This window comes from Propithecus coquereli, unplaced genomic scaffold, assembly GCF_000956105.1.
Source record: "Propithecus coquereli isolate 6110/MARCELLA unplaced genomic scaffold, Pcoq_1.0 Scaffold20, whole genome shotgun sequence".
Lineage (NCBI taxonomy): Eukaryota > Metazoa > Chordata > Mammalia > Primates > Indriidae > Propithecus > Propithecus coquereli.
The window spans coordinates 13,734,957-13,744,838 of record NW_012144967.1 but is presented as its reverse complement, the minus strand read 5'-3'; the positions used below and the strand labels follow the sequence as shown (position 1 = coordinate 13,744,838).

At 38.4% G+C, this 9,882-nt stretch overlaps 1 protein-coding gene across 1 annotated transcript in view; it reads left to right on the top strand.

Annotated features, from left to right (window-relative positions):
* The window catches only part of IQGAP1 (IQ motif containing GTPase activating protein 1), a 134,290-nt gene that overhangs the window by 39,934 nt on the left and 84,474 nt on the right, over nt 1-9,882 (top strand). Inside the window, exons 3-5 of the mRNA XM_012643685.1 lie at nt 2,202-2,358; nt 3,872-3,949; nt 8,084-8,160. Of these exons, the coding sequence (XP_012499139.1) occupies nt 2,202-2,358; nt 3,872-3,949; nt 8,084-8,160 (312 nt within the window). The remainder of the gene's footprint in view (nt 1-2,201; nt 2,359-3,871; nt 3,950-8,083; nt 8,161-9,882) is intronic.

Below are 9,882 nucleotides of genomic sequence, written 5' to 3'. Positions count from 1 at the left end.
CAGATCATTTCTTTCGATTTTTTAGTAGAGACGGGGTCTCGCTCTTGCTCAGGCTGGTCTCCAACTCCTGACCTTGAGCGATCCTCCTGCCTTGGCCTCCCAGAGTGCTAGGATTACAGGCGTGAGCCACTGTGCCCGGCCACATTAGCTACTTTAAAGGTAGAATAGATTTGAAAGTGAGATTGGGTGACTATTCAATAGAGTTTGGGAAAAATAGGGAGATTGTTGCTTTTCCTTGTTTTTAAAAGATTCTGAGTAGTATTCTCAGTTTGAAAAGATGGACTTAATACAAGAAATTTATTCTGAATTATAAAAGTAACAATTTATAAAAGTATGATAAATTCATACTCTATAGTCTAGCAATTTTATTAATGTAAAGAATATGTAAAACACATAAATGGGATCATAATACACTTACATATTATTTAGCCTGTATTTTTGTTGGTATGTTAGTGTTTTTTGTCATTGTTGTTTTTTAAGAGACAGGGTCTCGCACTGTTGCCCAGGCTGGTGTGTAGTGGTGCAGTCATAGGTCACTGCAGCCTTGAACGCCTGGGATTGAGAGATCCTTCTCAGCCGGGCGCAGTGGCTCACGCCTGTAATCCTAGCACTCTGGGAGGCCGAGGTGGGAGGATCGCTCAAGGTCAGGAGTTGGAGACCAGCCTGAGCAAGAGCGAGGCCCTGTCTCTACTAAAAGTAGAAAGAAATTATCTGAACAACTTAAAAAATATATATAGAAAAAATTAGCTGGGCATGGTGGCGCATGCTTGTAGTCCCAGCTACTTGGGAGGCTGAGGCAGGAGGATCGCTTGAGCCCAGGAGTTTGAGGTTGCTGTGAGCTAAGCTGACGCTGGGCACTCTAGCCAGGGCAACAGAGCGAGACTGTGTCTCAAAAAAAAGGAGATCCTTCTCCCTCGGCCTCCCAAGTAGCTGGGACTACAGACACGTACCACCGCAACTGTCTATGTTAGTGTTTTTCTCATTCATTTTTGTGGATGTATGTGTATGTATGTATAGGGCATATTCAAATGTTTCTTCCAGTTTTATTTGTATTTTAATTTAAATTTCTATATATCAATAAACATTTCTAATTTTTATGTGGCAGTAAATCTTGTTTTTATTTCAGCTTGCTGTATCTTGAACCTTTTTTTCATTTGCCTTTTCAAAGATTTATTGCTTTGGTAAACAAGACCAGGCAACATCCGGTGTTTTGGGAATTTTCTTTTCCAGTATAATGAAGAATGTGAGGATAATATCAGTCTTGTAAAATTTGAGTGGAATAATTTTAAATTAGGGGTTATTAATCTGGGGTTCATAAAGTCAATGAAATCTCTGAAATTATATGTAAAGTTTAAATATATGTACATTTTTCTGGGGAAGTGTCTATAGCTTTCCAGACAGTCAGAGGAGTCTACGACTCAAAAAGTGGTTAAAAACCACTGCCATAAATGATTTTTTGGTTACTTACCTTTCTGTTGGTAGAAAATACACACAATTAAACTTTCCCTTGTTTTACTTTAGGCTTCCCTGAAATCTCATGAGAAATATTCAAGGGGGAAAATACAGTTTTCTTTTCCTTTCCTCTCTTCCCTGCCTCTGAAAAACACTAAAGTCTGTGGCTGTGCCGCCCTGAACGCGCCTGATCCCGTCTGAAAAACACTAAAGAATTCACTGTTTACTGCTTCCGTAGGAGTTTCTTTCAGTATTTTAGCTAATTGATTCTGTTTTCATAACCCCCAAATGAGTGTAAAAGCTGAGCATAGAAATTCACTGTGGAGTCTGAATTCTGAAACTGGAAAAGAACATCGGCAACAAATTTAAGCTTCTGCCCAGTTGAGAGGGTGGCTTCAGTTAGTTACAAATGGTTTTTCTTAGGACTTCTCAGGGAGCAACCTGAGGACTGAGGAGAGGGCCTGAAGTTCCTGGGGCAGCCAGGATCTGGGGATCCAGCTGGCTGCGTTGCTGCAGTGGAGAGTAGGGTGGAGAAGAAGGTGGCATTCATGCTCAGGAATTTGCCCAAGTTCCCTGCCTCTGAGATCCGACCAGGCCAGGGCGAGGATGTATGTGGGACTGACTGTGAAAGAGTGTTGCTGTGTTGGACTTGAACTTCTCTAGGGAGAATGGAAACTAAGCTTCAGCTCTCTAAGGAAGAGTCTGACCTCCCCTTCTCTCTTTTCATTGTCTTCTCTCCTTTTGTGCAGGTGGATGGAAGCATGCCTGGGGGAAGATCTGCCTCCCACCACAGAACTGGAGGAGGGACTTAGGAATGGGGTCTACCTTGCCAAACTAGGAAACTTCTTCTCTCCCAAAGTGGTGTCCCTGAAAAAAATCTACGATCGAGAGCAGACCAGATACAAGGTGAGTCCTTCCTTCCTTGGTGCTTAGATTTCTGTAAACTTGAGAGAGAAGGTTAGCATAATTTATTCTGTGTGAGAGTTATTGAGAAATGTTTAAGGTGTGTTTTTTCCAACAAAATATAGCCTTTAAAATTCCTGGCAGGATGGAGAAATTAGTGCAAAGGCAAGATATAGTAAAAAGAACTTGAGCTGTCTGTATTTCTGGTAGAATTCTTATGATGGTATATATCTAGCAGTTTTCATAGTCCTGGGGGGCGGAGGGGTGGGGGAAACAGTCCCCTGAGGTTTTCTTTTATTCTTTAGAAGGTAGAGGAGATAACTAGGGGAATTACTACTTTGAATCTAATTTTCACCAAGCACTGAGATTTGCTGGCAAATTGAAAGTAATAGCAACTTTAGGAAGAAACATCACTCTATGATATTGGAGTTCAAGGTTCAATGGGAAAGTGATCCAATTTCAGAAAATCGAGATAAGTGAAAGGATTTGATTCCTGTGGCCCAGAGTCCTAAAAAAAAAAAAAAAAAAAAAAAGATAGTGATGACTGCTTAGCTAAGTTGGGATGCTGACAGGACCAAATTCTTATGTCTACAGAACTCCTATAAGGAGCTTGCCTGTGAACTCTTATTTGAAAAAAAGATGAGTATAAAAGATAGTGGAGGACTACATAACCAGGAGCAAATGTAAGAGTGGTCTACTCTAAGAACTGGGCCCAAACTCCGAATGAGTAAGGCTGCAGATGTGTGAAAAGAGATTTGTCCTTTTTATGTTTAAGTTAAAAGGAAAATAAGGAAGAGGTAGGTCTTTAGCCAAAATTAACATCCTAAACAGATACTTTCCTTAATCAAAAGAGAAGACTTGAATGTTGAGCTTTAAATAAACAGTTATTCTGAAGACAACTCTGGAGTTGTTCTGTCGACAGAATAGCAAGATAGCAAAGGAAAGTGGAAACTTTGGCAGCAACAGTTAGTCTTTGTGCCCTCTCGAGAGTAAATCCTGCTCAAAAATAGCAGACATAGAGGTTTAGAAGCGGGTATTGCTATGTGTGGCATCTAAGTCCTGATTGACACATTTTATAATATCTGTCATTTTGTATCTTCCGTGTTCAGACACCACACTAATTACTTCCTGTGCACCATCTCATTTAATCTTTACAATAGTACATCAAATAGGTGTTCTAGATGGGGGAACACTGACTTTAAAAGGTGAAATGATTTGCCCAGTATCACCAGCGGATGGCCTAGTCGGGAATTGAATCCAAGATGATTTACCTCCAAAGCCCGTGTTCTGTGGAACATGCTGCACACAGGAAGGTTCTCCAGCTGGCTCTGAAGTGAGAGGAGCCGAGATGTGGATTTGGCTTGTTGGTATTGGAACGTGAGCACCCTGACCTCAAATTTAGGGAGATCTTCTAAAGCGTCACAAGGAAACTTCTAAAGTCTCACAAGGAGACTTTCTATTTAGTATTTGCTTCAATATAGCCACCAGTGCCTAATGGTCCTTTTATTTCTTCCAGGCAACGGGCCTCCACTTCAGACACACTGATAACGTGATTCAGTGGTTGAATGCCATGGATGACATTGGATTGCCTAAGGTAACTTACCTAATATTCATAGTTCTGGCTGTTTGGCGTAACAGTTCTCATTCTATCTGTAAGATTATTCTCAGACTCTTCGGTGATTTTTTTTTTTTTTTTTAAATACTAAAAGATCTCTTTCTTCTATTTCATTTAGGAAATAGTTTTGTTCTCTTTCTACTCTATTCCTCATACCTGTTTCACCTCACCCTGGAGAAATTCCTCATGATGATATTTACTTTTACTACATCACATTTTAGACTTATATCAAACTGTTTTTCCTTAGGTAGAATTCACATACTATTAGAGTTGCCATTTTAAAGTGTACACCTTCAGTGGTTTTTATTTATTCACAAAGTTGTTACATTAAAATTTGACTTTAGGAAACACAGGAAATATTTTGGAACTCTATAGAGAGTATGAAAGGTCATTTTATATTTCAAATAGTGGAGGTAATATAATGACATTTACTTCCTACGTATGTTTTTGGTGATGGTAGTTTTGATATGGGAGTTTGAATCCTCTGAGTGTTTGCTCAGGAGTATATTTAGTGCTGCTTTTAGTGAAATTGCCATTTCTAACTACCCAGTCCTACCATAAAGGCCATGCTCTATTGTCACTCTTGGAGGCATGGATTGATTGACTGATTTCTTTTTTTCTTTACATCATTTGACCTAAGAATTCCACTTATCCCCCAAAAAACCCAATCAGACACACACAAAAAGATGTATATAAAGGCATTGCTTATTTTTTTCTTTTTTTGAGACAGCGTCTTACTCTGTTGCCCAGGCTAGAGTACCATGGTGTCAACCTAGCTCACAGCAACCTCAAACTCCTGGGCTCAAGCGATCCTCCTGCCTCAGCCTCCCAAGTAGCTGGGACTACAGGCATGTGCCACCATGCCCAGCTAATTTTTTCTATATTTAGTTGTCCAGCTAATTTCTTTCTATTTTTAGTAGAGACGGGGTCTCGCTCTTGCTCAGGCTGGTCTCGAACTCCTGAGCTCAAACAATCCACCCGCCTCGGCTTCCCAGAGTGCTAGGATTACAGTCGTGAGCCACCACACCCAGCCAAGGCATTGCTTCTGATAGGACAAAAATTGATAGCAAAACTATGTATTTCTTCACGCAGGGTATTAATTGTTATAGCCAGTCAAATACTAGTGCCATTAAAAAGGTTATTAACCTATATAAACAAAGGAAGTTGTCTTTGATCTATTAAGTGGGGGAAAAAACCAGTTTAAGATTGTAAGAGTTTGTGTGGCTAAGATGAGATCACTTTTTTTGTGTAAAAATAGAGTGAATATTCTTGGGAAAAATCTGTAAAGAGATTTAGGGTTTTCATTGCTGTGTGATGGGATTAAGGGGTGATTTTTATTTTCTTTACACTTTTCCTGTAGAGTCCAAATTTGTGTAACCAAAGAAAGATTTTTAAAAAGGTGTAGAATATCAGAAGGTGGCTAAAAACCACTTGGATCCGAATATTTGGGATTTACATAGTGCCGAGCTCATTGTTGCATATATAGCTGTTGAAGTGAATACAGTCCAGAGCTGAGTCTTTGTGGAAGATTAGCCTTTGTCCTCTTTTTTTCAGAGCAAGTGCTGAAGTTCTCTTCCTTGCCACTGGTATGTTTGAGAATTAGGCCCCACAAATGTCAGGAAATGCAATATGTTGAGTTCTTACAGCTGCTTGGCCTTTCTGTGCACATGTAACTTCCTGTTCCTGTTTTTTATGCAGTATAAAACACTATATAGTATAAAATATTATACTATGCACCTGTAACTTCCTGTTCCTGTTTTTGATGTAGTATATTGCCAGTGGACAATGACAATTTAACCACTTTTGAACAGTACTAAGAGCTTTTTAATATTTGCTGTTGCTAGAAATCTTGTTACTACAAAATGCTTTTTTAATGATATAATTTTATTACATTTTTTTGTTTACTAACAGTAGTGTATTGTACTGGACCACAGTTACAACAAACATAGTATTTACTAAAGGCTTTCAGAGACAACATAGTAATCATGGTTATAAGCCTTGAACTGTCTACCCTACATGATTCGTTTTGAGAATATGAACTAAAGATATTTAGCCTAAAAATGTATTGTTGCCCATAATGTATGATATATAATTAACAATACATAGTGTTTATTGGGATGTCTTTTCTAATCTCTTTATATGGTACATACAGGCTAATTGTAGAAACTTAATGCAATAATTTTTTGGTTCTTTTTTTTAACTCTTTATTATAATTGGTACTGTTGGCTACCTTTTCCCTGAAATTTTTCTTTTTTTTTTTTTGGAGATGGAGTCTCTCTCTGTCACCTGGGCTAGAGTGCTGTGGCATCAGCCTAGCTCACAGCAACCTCAAAGTCCTGGGCTCAAGCGATTCTCCTGCCTCTGCCTCCCGAGTAGCTGGGATTACAGGCGTGTGTCACCACACCTGGCTGATTTTTCTGTTTTTAGTAGAGACGGGTCTTGCTCTTGCTCTTGCTCTTGCTCAGACTGGTCTCAAACTCCTGACCTCAAGCCATCCTCCTGCCTTGGCCTCCCAGAGTGCTAGGATTACAGGTGTGAGCCACTGTGCCCAGCCTATTTTCCCACTTTGATTTTGATTTTTAAAATTGTTTCTAATCTGCCATGCTAGTCCTGTTTTCTTCATTCTACCTTCCATATCCTAGTTATGGACATTCCTTAAGTTGCAGTCTTTATTTTAGATATTTTTCTCCCATTCTCATGGTTTCAGTTATTCTCAACACTCTTTGCTATAAGATAAACACAGTATCTTCAATTGGCTTCTGGACATTTCTCCTTGGATAGCTTTCTATAATATTACCTAGAATTTTTCATATCTAAAATTAAATCTATCTTTTCCCCAAGTGGACTTCCCCTCCTCTATAGTAAATGGTACCATGGCACCATTTTCTCAGTCATCCAGTCTCAAAACCCTGCAGATGCCTTCGACCTCTAAATCCAGTCATTTCCCAAGCCATCTCCACTTATTTGAAATATATTTTTTATCCATCCACTGTTATAGCAGCCTCCCAGCCTGCCTCCTCAGCTCTAATCTCATTATTCAGCATATCCTGTGTCCTGTCCAGTCAGATCTTCCTGAAGCTCTGTTTTTATCCCTAGCTCCAAAGCTAGGATACTTCTTTATGTCCTACTTATCAAGTTCAAACTAGTCTGACTTTCAAGGTGCTCATAATAATCTGATCTTATCCTAGCTACCCATGCTTATTTTTCTATTACTTTTTAGAAATGTATTTTTTACATTTTAAGGACCTCATTATTCAGTCTTTTACTTCTCCAATCCCCTGTTGCTCCTTATTTCCCTAAATTATAGATTAAATTGTGTGGTGTCACGTTATTATGAGAATAGGTCTTGAAATTCAAGGCTATTCCCAGTCTAAACCTACTCTGTTCCTATCCTGCCTCATTCATTAACTCATCACATACAGAGCTGCTTCCATGACCCTGGCTCTGGGCTTGGTATTGAGGGTATAGCAGTGGATAACATAGATCTAGTCCCTGCTTCCATGTGACTTGTAGTCTGTTGGAATAGCCAATCAGATAAACACAAATGATTGATTGTGGTAAGTGCTACCAAGGAAAAGTGCTCGTCTTCCACATTTCCATATACATCTGTCCTAGCTGCTTTATGTGTGTATCTTCCTATTTCCCACAAGCATTATAGCACATTTTACTATTTTATAGTTTTTTCAATGTCTAAATGTAGCAATTTGCCCAAACTAAAGCACTTAGTAAATGTTCATTGTTATTGCTCCATCTAGGCATGGTAGAGAGTAACTAGGAAGACTATGGTCCTTAAAGTGTTATACGCTTGCCACTGATTTAAACTGGACTGGAGCCTGTGTCTGGGTCTCAAATGAGTAAATCACCTTCACACACCTAGTGAAATTCAGTGGGTTGACCAAATAGGGATTTTCCAAGTAGTACTTTTCATTCTGTATTATAGCATTTTATCCCTTGAAATACTTACAATGAAATGTCTGTTCACCCTAATAAAGTTATTCGCTGAATGCCAACAATGTTTTCTAATTGTCCATCGTTTTATTTGTGTTATTGTTGATTGGTGAATGTCAAATGAACCCAGTGGACGGATACTTTACTTCTTTTGTTTCTCCCTAGATTTTTTACCCAGAAACTACAGATATCTATGATCGAAAGAACATGCCAAGATGTATCTACTGTATCCATGCACTCAGGTAATCAGATTTTCTTGGTCAAATAAGTAATTTAGGAATAACATCTGAATTGAGTGTATAGCTTTTTATCCGTGGTGTAAGATGAAAAAGTTGTTTTTTTTTTTTTTTTAATTAGTTTCAGAAGTTTCAAATAGAATACTGTTATCCTAACAAAATAGTGAAAAACAGCTGTGTTTTTTCTAGGGCATATAGAAAAGGAATTTATTTATTCCCATAATAGCAGATACTTTGGTTCTAAAACTATGGCATAATCTTTTGTTATTGATATAGGGTTTCTGTGAACTATGCATTTCACTTGGGGTTTGGTCTCTTTTCAGTAGTCATCTAGGTCCTTGCCATTATTAAGCCATTTGTTCATTCATTAAATAATTTTTATACCAACACAAATATGATAATAGGAACTGGAACAGTATAATTTTTCCCACAATTTTATGATACATTTGAAATATGACTTAATTTCAGGTCCCCAGAATCAACAAAGTACTAATCTGGAGGAAAAAGTGATATCTCCAGAGGGAGAGTGGGATGGGATGGAAATTGATGCTGATACAGGATGAGTATCTCTTATCCAAAATGCTTGGGATCAGAAATGTTTCAGATATGGGATTTTTTTCAGATTTTGGAATTTTTGCATTATACTTATTGGTTGAGCACCCCAAATCCGAACTCTGAAATGCTTCGATGAACATTTCCCTTGAGCGTCAAGTTGGCGCCTCAAAAAATTTCAGATTTTGGAGCATTTCGGATTTTGGATTTTAAGATTTGGGTGCTCAACCTGCAGTGTGCTATAGAAGTATAGTATTTCAGCACATATATTTGGCCATAGGACTAAAGGAGAAGATGGCAGAAGAGTAGGATATGAATGAGATTTCTTTGCTTGAGGTGCTCTTTTTATATAGCATCCTGTATGTTTGCTTAATAAATGTTGATTACATGTGTGAATGTATAATATTGATCTATAAGAAAACTATCATCTCCAATTTCTTGATCAGACATGTACTAGATCTTTGGTATCACTAGAATCAGTGTGAAACACACAAAAGAATGAATATAGCTGAGGACTAGAGGATGTCTTATATTGAGAATGTAGCAATTTCAAATGTATGTGTCTGAGCCAAAATCAGCTTAATTCTGAGTACTGTGTTTGGCTTTGTGTTACATGAGGTCTGTGTTGATAACCTCGTGAAGACTGTACCTAGAATGGATATCTGAACTTGGCAGGCACAGAGGAGGCTAAGCTGGCAGAATTCTCTGCTAGTTCTGTAGCCACCACTCTCTGCAACATAACCTGGGTCCCAGGCCTCACATTCTCTGAACTAGAGATGAAGAATTAACTGTGCCTTTCTAATGATGGGGTCAGAATGAGAAAGAGAGGAAGTCCACTATTGTTTTCTATTTCTCTCGAATATGCAGTCTGTGCTTAGAAAGTATATGTAGAGAGAGCAATGTGTTCTGGTTCGTGATTTATGGTTTCTTTCTTATGGTGTTTCCTGAACGGTAGTTGGCAACATTTGATAATAGGTAGAATGTGTTTATAACTGCTCAGAGCTTCTTTTGCCATAAAACATAACAGTGTTCAAGGTAGGTTCCACTTCATTGTATTGGGTAAGACACCATCTCCCTTTGGATCAACAGTGACACAAAAGCATTATCTCCCTGTTTTCTCCCTGCCTTTTTTTTTTTTTTATCTTGATTGGCATTATTCCAGAGATAGTAACTGTA